Source organism: Phasianus colchicus, chromosome 1 (genome assembly GCF_987193195.1).
Source record: "Phasianus colchicus chromosome 1, bPhaCol1.hap1.1, whole genome shotgun sequence".
NCBI lineage: Eukaryota > Metazoa > Chordata > Aves > Galliformes > Phasianidae > Phasianus > Phasianus colchicus.
The window spans coordinates 19,541,408-19,567,112 of NC_143436.1; the positions used below are offsets into that span (position 1 = coordinate 19,541,408).

The window sequence follows — 25,705 nt, forward strand, 5'->3', positions numbered from 1 at the left end:
GAACTATAGACCAGTGAGCCTCAGCTCTGTGCCTGGGAAGAGCATGGAGCAGATCCTCTTAGAAGCTATGTTAAGGCACATACAAGATAAAGAGGTGATTCAAGACAGCCAGCATGGCTTCATCAAGGGCAGATTGTGCCTGACCAATCTGGTAGCCTTCTGTGATGGAGTGACAGCTTCAGTGGACAGGGGAAGGGCGCTGGATGTCATCTACCTGGACTTCTTCAAGGCCTTTGACATGATACCTCACTACATCTTTCTCTCTAAATTGGAAAGGTGTGGATTTGAAGGACGGACTGTTTGGTGGATTAGGAATTGGCTGTTTAGATGCAGCCAAAGGGTTGTGATCAATGGCTCTGTGTCAGGGTGGAGGCCACAAGCAGTGTCCCTCGGGTCGGTCTTGGGACTGGTGCTCTTCAAATCTTCATCAGTGACAGAGATGATGGCATCGAGTGCATCCTCAGCAAGTCTGCAGATGACACCAAGCTGAGCGGTGCAGTGAATACACTGGAAGGAAGGGAGGCCATCCAGAGGGATCTGGACAGGCTGGAGAAGTGGGCCCATGAAAACCTGACGAAGTTCAGTAAGGCCAAATGCAGGGTGCTGCACTTGGGTCGGGGCAATCTCAGGTATTTATACAAACTGGGAGAAGATCTCCTTGAGAGCAGCCCTGTGGAGAAGGACTTGGGTATCCTGGTGGATGAGAAGCTGGACATGAGCCAGCAGTGTGCGCTTGCAGCCTGGAAGGCCAACTGTGTTCTGGGCTGCATTAAAAAAGGGTGGCCAGCAGGGAGAGGGAGATGATTGTCCCCCTCTACTCAGCTCTTGTGAGGCCCCATCTGGAGTACTGCATCCAGGTCTGGGGTCCCCAGTACAGGAAGGACGTGGAGCTCTTGGAGAGGGTCCAGAGGAGGGCTACTAAGATGATCAGAGGGCTGGAGCACCTCTCCTATGAGGAAAGGTTGAGGGAACTGGACTTGTTTAGCTTGGAGAAGAGAAGGCTCCGGGGAGATCTCATTGTGGCCTACCTGTACTTGAAGGGAGCATATAAACAGGAGGGGGAACAGCTGTTTATGAGGATGGATAGTGATAGGACAAGGGGGAATGGTTTTAAACTGAGAAGGGGAGGTTTAGGTTAGACATCAGGATGAAGTTTTTCACACAGAGGGTGGTGACACACTGGAACAGGTTGCCCAAGGAGGTTGTGGAAGCCCTATCCCTGAAGGCATTCAAGGCTAGGCTGGATGTGGCTCTGGGCAGCCTGGTCTGGTAGTTGGCGACTCTGAACATAGCAGAGGGGTTGAAACTAGATGATCATTGTGGGCCTTTTCAACCCAGGCCATTCTGTGATTGTATGATAAAATGAACATGCCAGCCAGAAATGGCAACCACAGTGATGTACCCAACTTAGGTACCAGCTTGGATTCCGAAGGCTAGATTTACACTTAAGTCCCTGTTCTTTATTATTAATAATTTTTTTTCTCTACATTAACCTATTCCTTCCTTTAGTCTCTGGAATTAAATTGGCAGTTTTAAAGGAAAAGATGGCCACAGTTTCGGAAAGCATTTTTACTTTATGCTTGACCTAACTGGACACCAGTCAAGCCTTGGCACAGAACCAACAGCAGTTTCAGCTGAAATAAAGCAGAATTTGTGTAAGACTGCCCATGACAGTAGGATGAAGTTCAGAAAAATCATTGAGTGTCCTTGTTATTCTAAAAAACGTTCTGAAATAAACAACTAAAAGTAGCTGTAATTGCTCATGGTCATCTAAGGAGCTGATATAAGCTGCATATAGAATGGCTTGTATACTTACGTAGAGGAATCATATATATTTAAATAAAAAACAAAACCTTCACTGAGGCAATTTACATACATCATTTAACTGGGAATTTTTGCAAACATCACCATAATCTTTTGTGTCACACGCTAAGCATATACTGGCAAATTTCATTTAAGATGTAGCTGTGACTAATTATGTAACCAGCTAACTGAGAAAACTGTGGCTAAACAGACACTGGTGATAAACTCATTTTGTGGTTTTGTTCTTTTCTTGCAAATAGAAAGTGAAGGGGGGAATTTAAGAGTGAACATAATAAGGTGAGGAAGGCAAGACTGGATTTCTGTATAGCTTCTATTATACTCAAAAAAAGTGCTCACATTCAAGGGAAATGCACACAGACACACTTGCATTGAAGCTGAGATACAGCAAATCAGTGCTTAAAGTTTATTAGCTGTCATCAGGCTCCTTAGCATTATGGACATAACTAAGGGTTTAGGAAGAGTCTTTAGCCTAGTTAGCTACCGCACGTCTCCACCTTGTTTGCCTGAATGTATAATGTGTCTCACCAAGGGAATACATGAACCTGGAGTGAGATGAAGGAGCGTGATCAAACTGTTTCGAACACATTACACAGTTATACTGTACTGAGGTTGTTTTGTAATAGTTTGAATGAAACTGGTTAGACCCCAATACATGTTTTGACTTTTCTCAATTAACAAAAAAATGCATTTTGTCTGATCTGTGACAACCATTCTCCAGCTGTTCTCTCCCCTGCCTCCTCTTGAAACCCACAGCAGGTATATAGGACATGTACAAGGTAAACTACTGTATTTTTCCCCAGCTCTGAATGCTTTAACTCATAGAGAATCTAAACTGGACACTGTTCCTTAATCTCTTCTTTTTATTTCTTGATGGAAGAGAGTGAGCTGTTACAGTTAAGTTTTGAATTTGCTTCTACTTTCATTATTGAAAATACCACCAATCAGCAAGTCCTGCAACATACAACTACTTTTAGTCTTACCACATGGGCTGTTCTAAATCTTGTGCTTTAAAACAGATTATTTGCCAACTCTAGCCTGTTCTTAATGAGAAAACATGGTGACACACCTTGTTTGTAGGAAATAATTAACTCAGACTTCATATGTGATACTGTGCAACATTTGATAACCTTTGGGGAGTTTTTTCAAGACACACTGAATTCAATCATTTACTACAGCAGAATTATACACGTTAAATGCATTTTGTTTACAACTTCATTCTGCTTGACTGTCATAAACATAATTCACGTATGGACTGTACTATCTAGGCTTTTTTTTGTTAGTTTGTTTGTTTTTTGCTTTCTTTAGGTTTATTCAATCATTTAAATGTGCTTTTCTTATTTCATCTTCTTTGTGGGTTTTTTTTGTTTGTTTCTGTTTTTTTGTTTTTTTTTTGTTTTTTTTGTTTTTTTTTGTTTTTAAGAAAAGTTATACTCTAAGCCACAGCTATTTGTGATCAATAAAGACAGAAGGATTTTTTTTTATGAACTTGAATAGTAACACAAAATTTATTATTACTTTGTAAATTCCTACCAAATTCTCTGCACTGCACTGCTCATGCAGTAACTTGACGCTTCCTCCAACCTTTTTCAAGCCTCTAAAGGCAGAAGAATTGTAATGCTGCACTCCAAGATCATAAGGGGGTGGGAGACTTCCTTAATGCCCTCTTATACCTAGGGAGCTTAAACTCACGCTTTCTTCTATGCAAATATCCATCCACATTAAAATAGAAAATGAGCTCTATATCTCTTGTGGAAGCTCTTCACTGATCTAAAGACAACAAAAGAGACAGAGATAAGGGCATTAATTTAAATTTAGGAGAGTTTACTTTCTATTCCAAGTACTGTTTGTTTGTTAAAAGCAGCCTTTTGGGAAAAGAAAAAAAAAAAACTGCAATACTCTTCTGTGCTGCAGTTTGGCAGATACTCCTTCCTGTTCAGGGTGCAGGGTGCAGGGTGCACTTTTGACCTATGTTGTGGAGCCTGTACATGTACTGACTGCCATAGATTCATACAGCCACCAGTGCTACTCTGCTGCAAAGATCACAGAATGGCCTGGGCTGGAAGGGACCTCAAAGATCATGAATCTCCAACTCCCCTGGCACAGGCAGGGCTGCCAACCTCCACATTTAATACTAGACCAGGCTGCCCAGGGCCCCATCCAATCTGGCCTTGAACACCTCCAGGGATGGGGCATCTACAACTTCTATGGGCTTTCAAAGAGTTGATTCCCCTCCTGTTGGGGAAACTGTGATGCACTTGGAAAGTTATGACTTTGTTGCTGTCATGGAAGCATTCTGGGATGACTCCCATAACTGGAATACCACCACTGAGGGGTATCATCTCTTTAGAAGGGATATCCATGTCAGAGAGTGGATAGAACGTGAGGAGCTCCTTCTGAGAAACAGTCAGAAACAGGTTGAGAGCCTGCAGGTTAGAATTAGGGATAGGACTAATAAAGACTAGCTGGTGATAGGGGTATGCTACAGGCCACCTGATCAAGGGGAGGCTGGGGGGGGGGGTATCATGCTCACAGGCTCATGTCCTGGTGGGGGACTTCAACCATCTGCATATCTGTTGGAAAGACCACATAGAGAGCTGCAAGAGGTCCAGGAGGCTCCTGGGATCCATTGATGATAACTTTCTGGTTCAGGTATTGGACAGACTGACCAGAAGTGAAGCGTTGCTGGACCTGGTGCACACCAGTGTGGAGGAGATCATTAAAGGTATTAAGGCTGGCGACAGCCTGGGCTGCAGTGATCATGCCCTGGTCGAGTGCGTGATCTTGAATGTGGGCCTGGCAGAGGGGGGTCAGGATCCTGAACTTTGAAAGAATGAACTTTAAGCTGTTCAAGGAATTGTCAGCAAAGATCTGCTGGGATGCTGTCTCTAAAGACAAAGAGGAAAGCTGGCTACTCTTCAAAGATGCCCTTCTGAGATCACAAGAGCCCTCTGAATAGCAAGGCAAGCAGAGGAGGCAGGAAGCTGGCATGGCTCAGCAAGGACCTGCTGGGCAAACTGAGGGCATAGAAAGGTGCATATAAGCTCTGGAAACAAAGGCATGTTACCTGGGAAGAATACAGGAATGCCGCCCAGACTTGCAGACGTGGGATCAGGAAAGGCACAGAGAGAACTGAACTTGGCAAGGGATGTGAAAAACAGTATGAAGGCATTCTACAGGTACATTGGCCAGAAGAGACAGGTCAAAGTGAGTGTACCTCCTTTGGTAAATGTAAAAGGAGAACTGTCTTCATCGGACAAAGAGAAGGCTGAGGTACTGAATGAGTTCTTTGCCTCAGTCTTCACTGGCAGCCAGGATTCTAGTATTTCTCATGTCCCTGAACCCTGCATCCCTAAACCTCTAGGTGGAGACTGGGGCAGTAAATTCTCCCCACTGTAAGGGCAGAGCAAATCCGAGACCGCCTCAAGATCCGGTCCGTGGGGCTGGATGGCGTGCATCCTAGGGTTCTGAAGGAGCTGGCTGAGCTGGTTGCTGAGCCTCTCTCCATCATATTTGAGAAGTCGTGGCTGTCAGGTGTGGTCCTGGATGACTGGAGGAAGGGTCACATCACTCCCATTTACAAGAAAGGGAGCAAGGAGGACCCCGGGAACTACAGGCCAGTGAGTCTCACCTCTGTGCCTGGGAAGATCATGGAACAGATCATCCTGGATAACATGCTTCATCACATGAGAAATGAGCGTGTGATCCGAGACAGCCAGCACAGCTTCACCAGAGGAAGGTCATGCTTAACCAATCTCGTGGCCTTCTGTGATGGAGTGATGGCATTGGTGGACAAAGGAAAGGTGACAGATGTCATTTACCTGGACTTGAGCAAGGCCTTCGACATGGTCCCTCACCACATCCTTTCTCCAAATTGGAGGGATGTGGATTTGATGGGTGGACCACTTGATAGATAAGGAATTTTGGAGACAGGACAAGGGGAAATGGCCAGAAGCTGGAGCATAGGAAGTTCCGCACCAATGTGCGCAAGAACTTCTTTACGGTGAGGGTGACGGAGCACTGGAACAGGCTGCCCAGGGAGGTTGTGGAGTCTCCTTCTCTGGAGATATTCAAGACCCGCCTGGACGCCTACCTGTGCGACCTGGTATAGGGATCCTGCTTTGGCAGGGGGGTTGGACTCGATGATCTCTGGAGGTCCCTTCCAACCCCTACGATTCTGTGATTCTGTAATTGGTTGAAAGGCTGCAGACAGAGGGTGGTGATTAATGGTTTCATGTTCAGGTGGAAGCTGGTAACGAGCGGCATCCCCCAGGGGTCTGTCTTGGGACCAGTGCTCTTAAACATCTTCATCTATGGCATCAGTGATAGAATCAAGTGCACCCTCAGCAAGTTTGCTTGACACCAAGCTGAGTGGTGTGGTTGACATGGTGGAAGGCAGGGATGCCATTCAGAGGGACCTCATCAGGCTTGAAAGGTGGGCCTGGGTGAATCTAGTGAGGTTCAACACAACAAAGTGCAAAGTTCTGCTCTTGGGCTGGAGGCATCCACACAGACTGGAAGGAGCGGTCCTTGAGAGCAGCCCTGCAGAGAAGGACCTGGGGATCTTCATGAATGAAAAACTTAACATGAGCCAGCAGTGTGCTCTTGCAGCTCAGAAAGCAAATGATATCTTGGGCTCCATCAGAAGAGGGGTGGCCAGCAGGGACAGGGAGGTGATTGTCCCCCTCTACTCTGCTCTTATGAGGTCCCATCTGGAGTACTGTGTCAGGAGTCCCAGTACTAAAAAGACAGGGAGCTGTTGGAGAGGGTCCAGAGGAGGGCCACAAAGATGATCAGGGGACTGGAGCACCTCCCCTATGAAGACAGGCTGAGGGAGCTGGGCTTGTTCAGCCTGGAGAAAAGAAGGCTGCGAGGTGACCTCATTGCAGCCTTTCAATACCTAAAGGGAACCTACAGAGGGGAGGGGAATCAACTCTTTGAAAGGGTAGATAACTGCAGGACTGCAGGGGAAATGGTTTTAAGTTGAGGGAGGGGAGATTTTGCTTGGCTGTCAGGAGGAAGTTCTTTACTATGGGAGTGGTGAGGTGCTGGAACAGGCTGCCCAGAGAGGTTGTGGATCCCCCATCCTTGGAGATGTTTGAGGCCAGGTTGGATGGGGCCCTGGGCAGCCTGGTCTAGTATTAAATGTGGAGGTTGGCAGCTGTTGGTTTCCCCTGCTTATTTCCCAGGCTGTGTGCATTGGTATAAAGGCACTTCAGCTGGGCTTTGTCTCATCACCTTTCTAGAGGAGCTAGGATCCCCTAGAACAGCAGCCTCCCACTGCCCTACTCCATCCTTTTGTACTTCACCCTCTGCTCAACCCCAGTGGCCCTCATTTTGTCCCCTTCCCCCTTCATATCTAGTTTAAAGATCTTTCTATGAGTCCTGCCAGTTCCTCAGCTAGAGTCCTCTCACCTCTTGGAGACAGGCTATTTCCATCTGCAGCCATCATGCCAGGTGCCAAGTAAATTGCCTCATGGTCAAAAAAGCAAACAGAATTCCTGTGTTTGCACTGACCTCTAAGCCATTTATTTATGAGGTGAGTTTTTCTGATCCTCTCAGTATCCTTCTCCACTACTGAAGTTACAGAAGAAAAAACTACTTGCATGCCTGTTCCATCAACTACCCACCCCAGTCCCCTTAAGACTTTTTTTTATAGTCCTCAGGCTTTTCTCAGCGTCATATCTACAACCCCAACTTGGTTTCAGATGGAAAAACTAAGCACTTCTCGAGAACCACAGATGTAGAGCAAGATATAACAGATCTAAATAAACCCTAGAGTCTGTCTGAAACTGCAATTCAGTATTTCATTTCCTCCTCCATGTATGTATATTTCCTTTCTCTACTCCTAAAAGACATAATAAACAGGCCAATTTGAGCTGCTAGTATCTACTTTCATCAGCAGCAAGTCTGAGAGCAGTAGTACACACTGCTACCATTGCCAGATGCTTGTCTATACTTCAGGCAGGATAAATTTCACTTCAGGCTCTTGAGTTACAGCTTACACTGTGAGGGAGTTACATAAAGTAGATCAGGCTTAACATACAAGGACTTAAATCCTTACTCATAAATTTTCCTTCATCATGTCCCAAGTTCTCAGCTATTTGCACATATACTTCCTTCTGTATCATTTCAATTATTTGATGTCCAAACTGGCTCTGGAGGAAGCTGAGTTTTCTTCCAAAGACAAGTCAAACAGATAGTACTTCACTGATTTCAATTTCAAGAGGAGCCAGGGACTGGACTAACGAGTTCTGCAGGTTGCCTCTGCCAGATCTCAGTGTGAGGAAGCCTGCATGCACAACAGCCACCCACCACAGGACAGGCTCCACCCCACTAGATCACCTCTTCTGATACATAATCTACACGGTAAAAGGAAAAAACAGTCTTAAAAGCTGAAGCACATGCAGGTAAATAGTTTCTGAATGAAACACTTTAAGAAAAAAAAAAAACACGCTCAATTTTTTTACTTGAGTTTTCAGTCAGCAAGGAGCAGCTTTCTGCCCAGGCTTATTTCACCAGTTCTGAATTTTTACACTACTGGAATTCTTGCCACATTACAACTGTCCCTACTGAAAATCTTCCCTTTTGTTTACCCCTAAATTTCTTCCATTCAGCAGTCCAGGCAGACATCCTTAACAAAAGCATCTAATAAAGAAGAAATTACAGAGCATACTATTTTATTCTAGTTTATACAATTTTAACACATGGTACTTTATTCTTTTCCAAGGGGACTACTTAATACAGAAATAAAACAGCACCTATCTTCTTCGAGTGTATTCAAGTAAATATTTTTGTAGGTAAACTTGTGCACTGCAAATTAAGATACAATTGCAGAAGAAAAGGGAAAATAGTTTTTAAATACTATTTTCTGTGAAATCCAAGTTGCACTACTCATTCATGAACTACTGAAATAAAGATAACCATTCTTTAATACTGTTTAATACTGTTACAAAACAGTGTTGCCAAGAGGTCCAAATGCTTTTTAAGTGAACCTTTCACTTTAATTAGTTTAATAGCCCACAGGGCACAATTATGTATTGTGATGAAGCTACAATGAATATGGCTTTCCTATGCTGATAACATCATTCAAGTTTCACACAGGCAATCTGACAACTAAGCGGGTTACAGTCCTGCAGATATATCGAATAATACATCTTCGCACACACAGATTACATATAAAGTTATTGCCAAAGTAAGATCTCGTTCCATTATGTATCTTATATAGGACAATTAGGACATACCTGTGCTGCATTATGAAATAGCTACCCAAATCAAGTAGACATTTCACTTAATAGCACTAAACTTGTAGGCAGCCTCTCTCAAACACATCTAATAATATCTAACTCAGATTTGAGTTTATACTGACTAGGAATGCATTATAGTATTCATATAATAAACAGGATGAAGCTAAATACTGATCAATACAAAGATTTTCTGTACCTTTTCACAGAAGCTGAACTGCAGTGCTGGAATGATAATCTGCTGTTGTCATAGATCATTCAGTCATCAGCAAAATTACATCAAAAGGCTTACATAAAATTCACAGTCAAGATGATAGAGGAAGTTTTTCCAACAGTACTAATTTTGGTTTTAAGTTTAAAGTAAAAGGAGGTAGTGCAGTAAGGTTCAACCCAATTTTACTGATGCCAGGTATATTTGCCAGCGGCCTGTGGGTTGTCTTGTAATGTGATATCTGAAGAGGGTTTGTTTCCATCAGTATGTGCGTATAAGAAAACATCAGCTGGTCTCCCGGTTTAACATCTTCTCTTTTGTCATACCTGTAGAGAATACAGAAGCTTTAGTTACATTCCTCTTTACGTATCACAAGGCAGATACTTTCAAAGATGAAACAAAACAAACAAATGCAAAACATTCTCAGTTATATGCCTGTTTTAAAATTATTTGGAGAACAAAATATTATTTTCTGAAGAGGCTAGAGAGCTAGTCATTCCATGCAAGTCTTTCTGCTATTACTATCATCTAATTTAGGACTTGTAGAAAATTCCTTATCTAGTCCTCTCAGTTCTGTGGAAAAAGCAGCAAAGCCAATAACTATAGAAAATGATAGTCAGTCTAAGCGTTATCTACAAAAACTGATGTTTGGATAACAGTCTTGCCTTTTCCTTTTGAAATTAAGAAAATTTGTTACGAAGCATTTCATCAGAAGTCTTTCTTTTCTGCTAGTGAAAAGTTAAAGTATGAGCCCCAGAAAACAGCAGAGAAAACACTGCTCTGAACACCACAGGAGAGAAAGAACACCCTGGAAACTGAAGTGTTAACCTGGCACTTGTTCAATTTCCTGATCTACTGCATGTTTGGGCAACTGACTTTAGATCAGCTTTTATAAACCTGTTAAAGAATACTAAATACGTGTTATTATCTCCATATAATACATATATAAAAGGCAACTAAGTTTCAAAAGTACTTAACATGTCCACTTACAGTTATTTGTTAAGAAGGCTTACGTTCAATCTAGCTGCAGAGGGAATTTAAGAGACGAGAAACCAAATGGATGAAGTATTTGACAGGGATACTGAAGATTTAGGTGTACATTCTCTGTCTGATCTGAGCCCAGAACCGAACACTTGAGTTCAGTTCATCCCTCACACATCACAGAGATGCACAAACCTAATTTTCTAGACTCTGAGGTATCTCTCTTAATGTCTCATGAAGATACTGTCTTCACTGAAGAGAAGAAGGTGAACTTTGTAGCCCAAGGGGTAGGATGCTCATATTGGATGTGACAGCCTAATTGAGTCCTCAATCCAACAACTTCAGAAGGAGAAGGACAAGTTGAGTTCAGCCCTCAATATTCCATAAACCACTGTTACCTGTATTTCTGAAAGGGGGAGACCTGGCTTCAATTCTTTGTTCTATATTCCAAAAAATATGCCACACTTACTAATGATGGAAAACAGTACAGAAGATAGAGGTTAAAAGCAAAGTTACCTACCTTTAGTTTGTTTAGGACAGAACAGTCATAAGTATCTAACCATAACAAGAGTGTTAAAAATAATCTGTAAGCCAACTGAGGAGTGATGTAGCTCTTCCCTCTTTCTGTTGCCCTCTTCTGCAAGCTATTCTCCACCAGCTTTTGTAACTTAGGCACCTGATTCCTCCCACACATTTCACAATTAACTTACTCAAGTCTGTGGCTGTTGTTACTGAAGTGGACACTGGTATAGAAGTTGTGCAACCCCTGTATTAATGCCTGTAACTACTCTTGCATGTACCTATGAGCATCCTTTACCATGCGTAGCATTGCAGACCTGGCTTTTCATTGCCCTGAATTCTCTGTGGAAAACTGGAAGCAATAATCTCATATATTTGCAACAAAGTCAGTAACATTTAAGATATGCGAAGCAACAGATACTCTACAGCAAACTCAAGGATTTGTGTGCATGGTTAACCAAATACAGGATCAGATCTTGCACAAGTGCTTTCTAAAACAAACAAAAAAAGCACACTTTAATTTCATCTGCTATTTCCAGAAAGATCACTTAGGATGCCATGTAGAACGATAGATGTGCTAAAACTGGCAGAAAGAATGATATACTTTGTAACAGGTTTTACCAACTACTATTTTTGCATTTTCCTCATCAGCAAATAAAAGGCCTTTCATCTGGCTGCAAGCATTTCTGAATTTTATTATTTTTAAATACTTGAAGCTTACACAGCATATTTATTCCTGGTTCAAAGAGACTACTCTAATTGAAGACAAGTCTGTAACACCTGTCTTGTGTAAGAATCTGCACCAAGCTTCTTTCAGTCAACCTTTGAAGAAAAATAATGGATCACCTGCATTTTTCTTGAGGCACATAGATCTAATCTAAGCACACCATTGAAAGCCGTTAACTTCTAAGAGTCTTTTATTTGTAGATTGTAGTTCTCCTGAAGAATCATCAGTCTTCATAGCTGCTATACCCATAAATCTATCTATGAAGATGGTAGGTTAGTTTTCGCCCATCTGAAACTGTCACGTTCCTAAATAAAGTGAAAACAGACAGCTGATGCCACTAAACTTTACACTATTGTGCTGTCAGACATAGTAGCCCTCTGTATGTGAAACTTTATGATGAATCAGCCCTCCCTTAAGACCTTTTTATGGTGAGAAAAATAAAAGTGATAGAGACAAGCTACCCAACAGCTCCAACACTATGAACCATACATCAGTGACAGGGATATTATTCATTCACTTTCCAATCCCACTGCACCACAAAAACCTCAATCAAATAACAAGAAATATCCAAAGAAACTCTACCATCTAAAAAAGCCCAACGAACTTAAGCACTGTATTTGGAAAGTTTTGTTTATAGAATACATTTAAGAGTAGTTTAAATAAGTATTCAAAAAACAAAGACTGGAGCATTTTATCTGTCATGCGTGTTCTATCACTCGTACTCTAATAGAGTAATATCTTCATGTATTAAAACCCTCTCTAGATAGAAGATGCAAAAAAAAAATAATTCTGAACAAACACTGGATTGGTAAATATGACAGGAATTCTGCCTTTAACTGTCAATACCATCATGATACTACAGAAGAACACAGAAGAAAAAAATAAGGCAATACAGTGGTTCCTGTAGCTCGCCCTGGAAGCATCCTATTCCCTTCTTTCTCTCTATTCCAAAATTTTTCCTCAAACAATGCCAATAAATTAATTGTTTCTTCATCTTATCCTGAACAGCTCAAGTTGGGAAAAACAACTCTACATTCAGACTTTAACTAAAACCAAAATCCGTTTGTGCAAGGATAAAGTAAGGTTTTTCCTTAAGATTACATTTTAAATTAGAAATCCTGACTTTGGTTGAACAAGGCAGGCCTTGAATCGTAAACATGCCCTTTTTTGGCATCATCCTGAAAAGCAAATAACGGCATCCCACGAATATCCTCTACTATTTCTTTAGATATTATAATCCTTAATACACTGTGCATCTCTTCTGCTTATGGTAACAAAACTCTCAAGTGTTATCTACTACAGAGAATGAATATGACTAACAGTCTATGTGACAGCAGCTTTAATATCATTTATCTGAAGGATGTTTCACTTAAAAATAGACTTTGAATATTAATATGTAGATAAGCTTCACTTTGCAACACAGCATTTAAAAACAGATAAAATGAGATTCCTCCCAATTAATAGTAATATAATAATTTATTTTATTAATAATTGTATTATTTTATGTTCTACCAAGAACAGAAAAATGTTAATCTACAAGTATGTCTTATAAAACCTAGTGAAATAGCAAACGCTCTTTTAAGGATACCAGTGCCTTAGCAAAATAATTTCTGTGCTGTCCTTTTTTTTTCCTCATGTATTTAAAGATTATATGGCACTTAAGCAAAACAGGACTAACCAAAACAATGTTGTAAATTGGCAGCACTGCACATACCCAAATTCCCTGAAGATTCATATAGACCATATATAAAAATTAAATCAGGTGCTTATCTTATGAATGAATATATATTCCTTTTAAAATCTGAACATACCTCCAATCTGAATTGATTTCCAGAAACCGAGAGACTCCTGTTTGTGCTGCAGCTACATCAATATGAACAGAGACCTCTACAGAAACAAAGTTCCAAAATTACTATAAGGTCACCGATAGTAACTGAAAAGATTCACAAAAACAATGCGAAGAAGCAATATTCAATACAAGTTAAGATGTACTAATAGCAAAAAATTACAACCGAGTAAAACAAACATACCTCAAAACCAGCTTGACATACCTGCTGTTGAAGGTACCAACTCATGCAACTTCTGAATTGCTACTCCTCCAGGATAATTGAAATGTGAAACATACAGAGAAGTTCCGGAATAAGCAGCATTAACAAGAAGATGCATTACAACAAAAAAAGATCCAAGTTTGTACAGCCAGGATTTCCGGTAGTTATTCAGTCTATTGAGAGGGAAAAAAAAAAGCAAGACTAAACTGTTATATTTGTTTCATAATGATCATTGATTACTGCGATCTTCCATAAAAAAAAAAATAATAATAATCCCAGTTAGATAATAAAGAACAGTGCAAACTTAATTACAATCATGTAAGGAATGCATTCATTATTATTAGGATACTAAATTATAGCAACAAACATTTAAACTTGAATATCCTTATTAAGAAAACTGACTAAGGTCTATCATTACAGCTAAGTATTTCTGTGCTCATAACTCTTAGCTATGGATATACTCTCTTTCAGATAAGTTCAGAATTCAACTTAAATTTGTTTACTCAAGATACTCAAGTGTAGTCATTTAATATAAACGCCAAGTTTCATGAGTATATATAGTAATATACGGTTCTACCTGTGCATTCAACAATTTCCTGAGGAAACTTACGTTAACAACATACCAGTAACTTCTTCTCTTGTGGATAAACTGAATTGCAATAGCATGGTGCTACTGCAATTCAGAACTCTAGATCAGAACTCCATTTTTGCCTCTGCCACAGACTTATCAAATTATTGCTTCAAATCCTATCACTTTTGTCTCCATTTCTTTCACTAGTAGAATAGGCAGAATGATACAGACATTCTTTCTAGAGCTTCTCTAGATCTTAATATAATCACGATTCCAAGAGAGAAAGTGTATAAGAACAGTAATAGGTTCTCCTTCTTTTTACATTTCAAAAAAGAAGGAAAAAAAAAGGAAAAAGCAATTTCAAACTTACATTCGTGAACACACTTTAGCAGCTACTATGTTGAAGACGGGGAAAGTGTATATGATAAAGCGCAACTCTTTGTGTGGAAGAAATGAATACAAGAAAATAAAGCCCAGTGCTGGCAAAAGTAATATCCGAGTTCTCTTTTCTGCTGCACCTAAAGGTACAAATATAATGCTGCATCCCAAAGCACGAGGCAGAGCTGAATAGAAATACCATAAGAAGGGGGATGTCTTCAAGGTGAAAAGGAGAGTTAAGGATGGTTTTACTGCTAATGAGTAACTATTCTTTACAGTAGCAGACAAAATTTGCAAATATGCAGTAAAATTTTGTATATCACATTGTTCCAGGGATTTGGTTTTCTGCCTTACTCTTCTGAAAAACAAGAGTAGTTGTCTTTCAAATCATCCAATAAAGGTACATCAAATGACGTTAATGATGAGGAAAATCACAGGGAAGGAACCTAGATTTATACCGGGATACCACGAAGAAGAAAAAAGAAAAAAGAAAAATCAGCAGAGGAAAGTTTAAATTTTAAGGAAAGATCTACAGTACAGACATCGCCTTATAACTTCACATACATTCTGCTTTTCATTAAGTATTTCAGTAACACCAAAACTGAGTCTCAGGAGTAGGTCTTCACTTCAGCTGACAATGTTACAGCTCTTTTTCCCTGGACTTTTCAAAGGATACACCCCAGTTGGAACTTTTGTTTAAAACTGTATTATACCAGAGCACTTTCCCTTCAGGCCACACAAGCTGCCTCCAAAACAGAGAGTCCACAGCCACTGTTAGCCCTGAAAGAATCAAATACACATCTGGATGAATTAAAAACTAAGGTAAACCAAATAAGCACATCCACACTGCACATTTACTGATGACAGCAACACAAACTTGAATATGCACTGTGAGTCTGACCTAAAGCCACAGAAAAGACTGAATCTATCTATAATGCAAGGGAAATGCAGGAGGGGATGCACTTAGGATGCTTCTTAGTTGAAGCATGCCACCTAGGAATCTAATTTGAGACTTGCTTGACTCCAACCCCAGGTAAGAAATACAATGGCTTAAAATACAATGGTTTAATTAAACTTTGTTTTAAAAAGAATAGTAGAGCACCAAAAATAATGAATGGTAAGAAATTAATGTAATAAAGAGACACAAAGGAGAATTTTCTTAAATCTCAAGCATCTGTAAAGCAGAACTGTGACCCTTCACAATTCTCTTGTTCAGTATCCCTGTCTGTCACTTACATTTCATCCTCAGTTTCAGCTTGTCATCACAGCAATAGATAATACAGCTGATAATATACCTGGAACTACAGCCTGGTACTAACTATACTGAAGTTAACTTGTACATCTAAGATTTTTCGAGACCAAGACATTACACAGGACATCTAAAGACAGAGGTCATAGTATGTTCCCGGGGCTTTGTGCATACTTACTTCCTTGCACACAAACATTCAAAGAAATAAACATGCTTGTGGTATTACTGGTAAAAGAATGAGACAAAACCAAACCCTAAGGGCCAGAACACCAGAAAAAAAAAGCAAATATCTGTATTTCTGCTAAATTTAATATGTGGCCTTCTTCCCCCCACCCCAGCAAATACTTACCCAACCAAAAAAATCCTGCAGGAACAGCATGGGAAAGTATCTTTAAAACGGAGATCCTTTTGGTTAAAAACGTCACAAGAAGCATGAGGCCTAAGAATATGGCGAGCTCTGATCTGAAGACTATAATTGCCAAAGCTGAGAACCAAATGAATGGCCTCTGCTTTTGTTGTATCCAAAATGTCAATGCCAACAGCACTGTAAAGATAAAATACACTGTCTCATCTATTTGTTTTCTACAGGGCAACGCTTTTATTAAGAAAAGCACCCTGTTACTCAAACTTCCCAACCATCCCATCTTAGTTTTCCTAGCAGTTTTAGTCCAGAAATCCTCCTTCCGTCACAGCAACAGAGTTTGGAAAATCATGCAGCATACTATCACTGATGCTTAAGTAATCAGGAAAAGCATACTGCAAAAGGAACATGTGGAAGCTCTTCTGGACAATGCATTTGATAGCTTCTGACCCCCATCCCCTTCAAATTTAAATGCTAATTGCCTCTCAAACTAAGACTCATAATTATTCCTTCCCACCATCTCCTGAAAAGTTTTTTTTTTCCCTTAGATGAGTATATCTTGTATTACTGACAACAGCACCCCATTTCAAATATGAAAAAGAGACTACAGACTATAGGTGAGGGAGAAGGAATCCATCTGTAACGTTAGCTGGAGATAAACTATATCTCCACAAAGCTGTCTCTACTATTACAGAGTCCAAATCACATCATAACACTGACTACATTGTAAAGTGGTCTGGACCCTAAGCAAAATGCAACAAAAGCAAAAAGAACAATACCAACTGATTACATGTGAAATACTAAGAGTAGAAACAGTTAAAACAATTTGTATTTTTAATACCCACAGAAATGATCTGGAAAGTTTACTACTAAACAGTGTTTGATGACTCAGTTCTCTTCGTTTTGTTTTTCAGTTCTGATCTATGCAGGTTCTTACATCAACCTTTTTTTGTTAACCAAACAAATTCCACTGAAGCATTAAGTGACTATGCTAATATTTATCATATGTGGTTGATTTTTCCTCTCATCATCTCTGGGGAAAAACCATGTATGTAGAGTATGATTTTGACACTGATTTTGTTTTTCCCAGTTCTGTACTGATACATTTATAGATGAGTCCAGAAAAGTAAGATGGAGAGCTTGCTATGAGAGTTAGTTCCACAGCCTCATGAGAAAACTGTTTCCTGTGTAGATTAAGTCCTACAGATTTGTGTTGTTCTTTTTTTTTTTTTTTTTTTTAAACAGAAAGTATGCCTACTGCTTTTCTAATACCTCTATGAGAACTGAAAAAGAAATCTCCTGTATATAAATTATTGCCATTAAAAGTCTGCAGTAGCGGGGAAAAGCTCTAGTTGTACTGCTGTGATTTTGGATTTGCCCATATAAATTTGAATTTCCTTAGTAGCATTGTTGCAAACATTGCAGAAAAGGAAAATAGGCAAGACTTGAAGACTAGCTGTTATGTCATATGTTTTATGCATTAGATAAGTGTACTCAAATCTCTGACAAACTCCAACTCATTGTGTATTCAGACGTTGTATTAGATTTAACTGTAATCACTGTAAGCATTTCTGGAAAAAAACCACCTCAAAACCACTTAAGTTTTCTCATCTGGTTATCACATAGCATAACCAAGCATAAATATTAAGTTGGGCTGACTATATTTTTTCTATAGTTTAATTATCCACACATTTGAAAATAATTTTTACATTTTGAAATTATCCATATACAAATACTTACCAAAAGGAAGTGCAAATACATTGGGAAGGGTTCGTGTACAGTAAAACATCAAGTGAAACTGAGTAACAGTTATGAGACAGAAGACTGTTGACGTAGTTGCTCCAAACTGCTTTCTAACTTCTCTTTGCAACTTCCATAGTGTGTAAATCACACTGAGCCCCAGGCTTCCTCGGACTATCAGAAGAATAAAAGCATGAAATAAGAATAGTATGAGACTGATCACCAATGAATGTGTAAGTATGCAAAGGGAAGAAATTACTAAGAACACTACCGAAGAAATTATAATGCAAGCCACGTTATAGAAAAAAACCAAACCCTCTATACATTAGTTTGTTTTAAGTCATCTTTAACTTGCTTGATACTTTTGCACAGAGGTCAGTGATTCCGTGCCCAAATCTTACAAAGTGTAAATGGAAGTGTACGATGGAATATATTCTCTGAATACACTTTCTCCAGGTTTTTGCTAAGAAACACTTCCTCTGTGTTGTTAATTACACCCCCCAAAAAAAGAAGTGGAATTGCCATTCTGGCTCCAGGTAAACAGTTTGTAAAATCCCTCATCAGCAGAAAGAATATCACATTTTAACCACTGACTCAAACACTGAATATTACATTACACTAAACCAAGTTTGAATTCAAAGTTCACATACCAATCAGCTGGGAGTAAAATTTGGACATTTTTAACAGGGAAAGTATGTATATAGCTGGGCTGGAAAGAGCAGCAATAAAGATCGGTCCAAGAAACGTTCTTGGGACAACTCCAGGAAATTCATGGTGGTCATACTGCAAAAAGGAAAATTTAAGAGAGGCAAATCAGAAACAAAAGAAAAATCAAGATAAATTATATTCACATTGCATATTTTCTACTCATATAGAAAGTAATAGCAAGCTTTAACAGTATTCAAAAACCAAACACCTATTTTGAATTTACCTTATCCAAGTCCAGTTGGTGGTACACAACATCATGGATAGCCTGCAGGTTAAAGCTTTCCTCCACTTTCGTAAATGGGCAGACAGTTAAATGAACAAAGGCCACAACAATAATCAACAACAATAATGGGAATGACCGCCCACTTGAGCTCCTCTTCTGAGCCATCCTGTGTTCAAAATTCACATATATTCACCTATCAAGACCAGAAGTTAAAAGAACATACATTAATAACATGGCATGAGTTATAGAAACAGAAAAAGAGAGAAATTGGTCAGGGTGATTCTTACAGAAAGAAAAGGTACTACAATACTAAACAAAGAAAAATAAACTAAATAATCTACAGCTATGGAGTAGACAGACAAAATCATATTCAGACTACATTTCAGGATTTGTGCCACCTACAGCAAATGCAAAGACTTTCATTTTCAATCTATAACACTTCTGTTAAAACAGACCCTACTTCAGATGCTTCCCTTTGTGTCCGAGACTGTCTCTACTACCAAGAGCACCATCTCAATTATGCCTGTGTTTTATGGAAGAGAGCTCTGTAATTTATTCTCACTTTAATCTCACACTGGATTTACACATGATCTTCAGAACATACTATCTCTTTTGTCTGGGACTCTGAAGCTCGTGGGAGAGGAAGCCAGAAGATGATTAATTGTTCAGAACAGAGTACTTTGAACTTCTGAGTTTGCTAGTTTGCCAGTAGCTAGGTATGGTCTTGGCAAGCAGAAAGGAATCCCCCTTGGCACCCACACCACACATCATTAGTAGGTGAGCACTGTCAAAACCCAAACCTTCACACTCCTGGATAGAAGGAAAGGCCATCTGTCCGTAGTGCTTTGCTTCACAACACTGTGCTGACCCATGGCATTATCTGCAAAGTATTTCAGCTGATATCAAGGGCATAAAAAACACAGGTATTTTAATGCTAGTCTTTAGTAATTTAAAATCATAAACTAGTTTAAAAAAGTTAACCTCCATTACCATTTCCAGCAGAAAACACGGTGGTCTAGTTCTATTATTTTAATTTAAACTTCCCACTTTTCTAGGTTAATTTCATAAAAGTCAAGGTATTTTGCTTATTGATATTCTTGCTCTGTTCTCATGGACACGAAACTTGAAAAATGCCACCTTTTAGGTACAATTGGGTTTTTGATTGGAAATGTTTTCTCCTGTGTTTTGGTCTAAATCTGTCCATCAGACAGATGTCAGACAACTGGCATATTTATTAGGATCACTCAGCTGCCTCCTAGAGTCACCTTTTCCTCCACCGATTTGTCCTTCCTAACATTAAAGAGAAACAGACGTAATGTCATAAACATTCTTCATTTCCAAACTAACGTCAATTAATTCAGAAAACTATACAATTCCTGTATATAGTGAGCATCTATATTGTGCTATATATACACAGATTGCTCTGAAAGTAAAGCTTCTATGAGAACTACAATAGACACAAGAAACACAATAACACTAACTGACAGAGCAAATTCTAAGCTATAAAGCTATCTTTTTTAACATTAACTATGCTTTTTTGACAGCAACAAACAAGAGCCTACATGCTATGGTTGTAGAAATCTGCACCAGCAGAGGTGATCTGCTGCCACTGTCACCACTGCTGAAATTCACCACCCATTGCCTCAGTGTGCTCATATCCACTGCTTGGTCCCCATAAACATTCAGCAAGTCTCAATGCATGTCAATGGGTGCCATTTTTTCCACATGGAGGAATTCAATGACACACCTTTGCTTCATATGCACTTCCATGTCAGACATCATTTTGTCAGACTGCCCTTCTGCTGCCATCTGTCACATAGCAACAGGATGTAACAGAATCTTGATGCAAAGGTTCAACCTCTGCTGCTACATCACCAACATCCACTCCTGATGTTGTAGACCAATATAATAAATACAAGGCAGTATGTCCAGAGCAGCCCTCATATATACTCACACATCTTTATTGATGACCTGGAAGAGGGCATTGAATGCACCCTCAGTAAGTTCACAGATGATACCAAGTTGGCTGGAAGTGTTGATTTGCCTGGGGTTAGCAAGGCCCTACAGAGAGATCTGGACAGGCTGGATAGCTGGGCTGAAGCCAATGGGATGAGGTTTAATAAGACCAAATGCTGGGTCCTGCACTTTGGCCACAACAACCCTAAGCAACGCTACAGGCTTGGGGCGGAGTGGCTGGAAGACTGCATAGAAATGGACCTGGGGGTACTGATTGATGCTTGGCTGAATACGAGCCAGCAGTGTGCCCAGGTGGCCAAGAACACCAATGGCATCCTAGCTTGTATCAGAAACAGCAATGTCAGTAGGAACAGGGAATTGTCCCCCTATACTCAGCTCTCATGAGGCCTCATCTCAAGTACTGTGTCCAGTTTTGGGCCCCTCTCTGCAAGAAAGACATTGAGGCCCTGGAGTGGGTTCAGAGAAGGGCAACGAAACTGGTGAGGGGTCTGGAGCACAGGCCTTATGAGGAGCAGCTGAGGGAGCTGGGATTGTTCAGTCTGGAGAAGAGGAGGCTCAGGGGAGACCTCACTGTTCTCTATGACTACCTGAAGGGAAGCTGTAGTGAGCTGGGGGATCAGCCTCTTGGGTAACTGGTGACAGGACTAGAAGGAATGGCTTCAAGCTCTGCCAAGGGAGATTCAGACTGGATATTAGGAAATATTACTTCTTGTAACAGTGGTCAGGCACTGGAATGGGCTGCCCAGGGTGGTGGTGGAGTCACTGACCCCGGAGGTGCTCAAGGAATGTTTTGACACTGTGTTGAGGGACATGGTTTAGTGAGAGCTATTGGTGATTCATGGATGGTTGGACTGGGTGATCCTGTGGGTCTTTTCCAACCTTGGTGGTTCTATGATTGTATCCATCCATACATGTACATATATATTCCCACACATAATAGGAAAAATTACTAGAAAGTAGTACTAGAAATTTTCTATTTTGTGTAATTCCTACTATTAAAGACTCTTAACAAAAGCTCTGATCTGGAGCTCAAAATAAGAGTTATGCAGTAAGTCTTTACAATTTTTGCCTTGTTTAACAATGTAAATAGCCTAAGTAAACACATCCAATGAAGTGGAAAGTGTTTTTAACCCATGCCTAGTACTACTTCTTTACACAGATGGATAAAAATGAGTTCTGTCACAGCATAATCCTTTTTCCACAACAGTAGTGAATGAGGTATTGGACTACGACTTCAAGAAGTGCTGGATAGGAATTAAATATCTGTACAATGCAGTCTATCTTGTATGAACGCTTGCCTCTAGAAAGCTCCCTAGCTGAATTCTTCCATTAAATACAGAGATATCTCACATTTCTGAAAAATCTACCCACAGAAAAATGGACACTGAAGAATCAGGCCATATAGCATATGTTTGAACAACCTGTATTTGACATGGAGCAACACGCATCCCAGCAGCACGCTGAAATTCACTCATTCACAAACTTCAGCTATTACAGGAATCAATGAATCCTTATAAAAGGACTGAAGTATCAAACAGCTTTATCAACCTCCAACTTCATAATCTGAATGACATTGAAGCTACATATCCTATACACTGTTTATCACAAAGCTTTCTTTTTTCGTTCTTTTCTAAGATCTTGTAGACTCCAATTCTAGTGCATGCCTAAAGAAAGGAATCTTTTGCCAGGGCACTCAGATTTTGAAGATAAATGTATGCATTATACATCCTGAAATTCCCTGAAGGGAAACAAGCTGGGAGATTAAAAACAAAGCATGGAGACAACACCTAGTCTTCTGAAATCAAGTTTAATAAATTTAGTGATCCTGTCAAGTTTCAAGATAAGTTGCTCTGTTGAAAATTGATGTTGACAAGCCTCAAAATTCAAGTGCCATTTATCACAACAGGCAGGCAGGTAGACACTGAATTTGATGTTTAAAATGAATTTGCTATATAAATGCAAGAATACATGCAATGTACAGTTTTTACTTTTTAGTGCAAAAAACAAGTTTCAATTAAAAAAAAACCCACTACCTTTTAATAATAAAGGTTAGACTAATACAGTAACCAATACAGTCTTATTCATCACCAACATTCTAGCAACTTTCGAAGAATCTTCAGAGCCACATGACATAATAATGTTTACTCCCTCACAGAAATTGAACCACAGAGAGATTTTCAACAGTTCATCCCTTCCTGGAATTCAACGGGGTGAAAATAATGTTTAAAAAACCATCTGAAAGAAACAGAAGTGTCAAACAGTTCTTTCAAAAATAGCTTATTCTTTTCTTAATACTTGTTTTGTAGAAGCATCAGATGTTTCAAGAATTAACTTTTCAGTCTCCCCTGCTTGACTCAGTTGTGCTTTTTAGACACTCTTCAGGATACATACATGAAGAGTTTTGCAGACAATCTGCATACTGAATCACAGAATCACTAAGGTTAGAAAAGACCATTAAGATCAACTAGTCCAACAATCAACCCATTATCACCATGCCCCTAAACCATATCCCCAAGTACCACATCTACGTGTTTCTTGAACACTTCCAGGGACAGTGACTCCACCAATTCCATAGGCAGCCTGCTCCAATGCTTCACCACTCTAAGAATTTTTTCCTAATATCCAACCTAAACCTCCCCTAGCACAACTTAGGGCCTCTGACTCTCATTCTATCACTACACAGAAGAGACCGACCCCCACCTTGCTAGGATCTCCTTTCAAACAGGACAGGAGAGCAATAAGGTCTCTCCTAAGCCTCCCCTTGGCCAGCCTCAACAATCCCAGTTCCCTCTGCTGTTCCCTGTAAGACTTGTTCTCCAGACCATTCACAGCTTTGTTGCCCTTCTTTGGCATGCTCCAGGGCCTCAGCATCTTTCTCAGTGAATAACCCAAACTGAACACAGCACTCAAGGTGCAGTCTCACCAGCACTGAGTACACAAGGATGACCACCTCCCTGCTCCTGCTGATTGCGCTATTTTTGAAGCAAGCCAGGATGCCATTGGCCTTCTTGGTCACTTGGGCACACTGCGGCAGATGCTCAGCCAGCTGTCAACAACATCCCTACACCCATTTCTTTGCTGCAGCTTGCCAGTCACTCTGCCCCAAGCCTGCAGCGATGCAATGGGTTGTGCCCAAATCTCTCCAGACATGGCATATCACCCCCTCACACACTGTCTGGAAGCACTCATGCAGAGCCATCAAGTGCATGCCAGCACAGCATCCTCCCTTGTTGGCTACTGTTTTTTGGAATACTTTAATAGCTTGTCCAACTCTGTTCTAGAGATAACCTCTGAAGTCAGATTTAAGCACTGCCGGTGCTTTTTTTTTGTTTGTTTGTTTTTAACCCATCATCATTTATAAGAATGAATGTGATAGTAACTATTTTAAGCTATATCTCCTCATTAGCTTGGGAACTTATTAAAGTAGGAAAAAAAAGCAACAGGAAATAGAAATCTGAGCCAGGAAACAAAGTCTGTGACAGTACCAGCTACAAAGGGACTATAAAGCTACACAGAATATGCCTGCTGGGGAGTGAAAAAGCACTTTCTCCCCTTCATACAACACACTTAGAGACGAGACACCCAGGTCGCTCCCGGCCAACCAATCCTCTCCTTACACACACACCGCCACCCTGGGCTGGTCAAACGGCCCTTAAGGTTCAATGGGCTCCACTCCGCGCGGGCACAGCGCCCTCTGGCGGTCGCTTCAGGCGGGGCCGCCACCTAGCTAGGTAGCGCCGCCAGCCGGGCACGGGTTGGCGACCCGCAGCCGCTCCGCTCCTCCGGGCATCCTCCTTGTTCCCAACGTCAGCTATAGGGTCACTGCCAAATGAATCAAATACGTGACCGCATCTTACGTGCTGTACCCCACCGGGTACCGTAGGAGGTAAGGTAACGCTACATCTCCATAAGTGAGGAATGATGAATTACAACGGCTTAACGCCAGGCTATAGGGCCAGCTTTTAGGAGCGCACTGACCTGTGTACTGACGTACGCGCATTTCCCTGATTGCTACAGAGCTATTTCGGGATAAAGAGCCATCGCCGCAGAGGCGAGCAGCTTCCTGTCGTGTCGCCGAGCCCGACGGGGCGGGCGGAGCGGGGTGACCCCAACTCGCGGGATGCCGCGACCCCAGGGAGCGCACCCCCAAAGCCGCTCCTCGCCGTCCCCCACCCCAGCCAGGCCACGGCAGCGCTCCGCGACGGGAACCAGAAAGCGCCGAGGGGAAACAGAACCCGGGCGTAGCGGCCGCGCTAGCGACAGCGCTCGCATGGAACAGCCGTCCCTCGCGGCGCATTCAGCCGCACAGCGCCAGCTCCTACCCGGCCGCCGCTCCGCACCGAAGGGCCGATGGCCGCAGGGGTGGGGTCTGTCGGGGACGCCGGGCGGCAGCGGCTCCCCGCCCGCGGCCTCTCTGCCCCCGTTGCCTCCCGCCTCATCCCCCAAGGAGCCGCCACCGCGCCCCTCCGTCTCACCTCTACCCCCGGCGCCGCGCCCTGTCGCGCTTTGTCCCGTCCCGCCCCGCGCTCACCCCCCGGGTCTCCACGTGGCCGCCCCCCAGAGGGCGCCGGCGGGACGGGGCGAACGGCGGGAGGAGCGGGGAGGGGAGCGCCGAGCTCACGTGACCGCCTCCCCGCCGGCCATGTTAGGTGAGGGCACAGCTCGCAGCCAGCCACCCTGAGCTCCGAGACATCCGTCAATAGAAATGGCGGCCAGCTCCGAGCCGGGCACGACTGCCCGCACTCACGATGGCGGCGCAGCTCGGAGTTACCGTCACCGCAGCTCTCCATCCCGCCCCGCCCGGGTCTCTGTGCACGCGGGAGGCTCCGATTGGCCCGGAGCGTGGCGGCCGCTGATTGGACCACGTTCCTCCTCTCCCTCCGCCGCTACCAATGGCCGCTGGCAGCCGGAGCGTGCGTGGGGCTGACGCGGAAATCTGAATGGGGC

At 41.7% G+C, this 25,705-nt stretch overlaps 1 protein-coding gene across 5 annotated transcripts; it reads right to left on the reverse strand.

The window, feature by feature from the left end:
* Nucleotides 1-4,193: 4,193 nt before the first annotated feature.
* Nucleotides 4,194-25,659, reverse strand: ALG12 (ALG12 alpha-1,6-mannosyltransferase). Of its 5 annotated transcripts, none has more exons than XM_090136668.1 (10): nucleotides 25,290-25,659; nucleotides 18,782-18,974; nucleotides 18,501-18,633; nucleotides 17,851-18,024; nucleotides 16,099-16,293; nucleotides 15,177-15,280; nucleotides 14,493-14,716; nucleotides 13,555-13,724; nucleotides 13,315-13,390; nucleotides 4,194-9,602 (listed from the first exon to the last, which is right to left on the reverse strand). In XM_090136668.1, the coding sequence occupies exons 2-10, from the start codon at nucleotides 18,944-18,946 to the stop codon at nucleotides 9,371-9,373; spliced, it is 1,473 nt and encodes a 490-aa protein (XP_089992794.1). In that variant the 5' UTR covers nucleotides 18,947-18,974; nucleotides 25,290-25,659; the 3' UTR covers nucleotides 4,194-9,370. The 5 variants fall into 5 exon arrangements, with proteins under 5 accessions (XP_089992794.1, XP_031470628.1, XP_031470635.1 ...); XM_031614768.2 differs by having other exon boundaries at nucleotides 25,234-25,657; XM_031614775.2 differs by lacking the exon at nucleotides 25,290-25,659 and adding an exon at nucleotides 25,081-25,211.
* Nucleotides 25,660-25,705: the final 46 nt, after the last annotated feature.

What these genes read in the sequence shown, in the direction of transcription:
- ALG12 (XM_090136668.1), bottom strand. Translation starts at nt 18,946, where the DNA reads ATGGCTCAGAAGAGGAGCTCAAGTGGGCGGTCATTCCCATTATTGTTG. An exon ending in TGTATTTGCACTTCCTTTTG is followed by an intron (nt 16,294 to 17,850) that starts GTAAGTATTTGT and finishes TTATCTTTACAG; the next exon opens with TGCTGTTGGCATTGACATTT. An exon ending in GAAATCAATTCAGATTGGAG is followed by an intron (nt 9,603 to 13,314) that starts GTATGTTCAGAT and finishes TATTCTCTACAG; the next exon opens with GTATGACAAAAGAGAAGATG.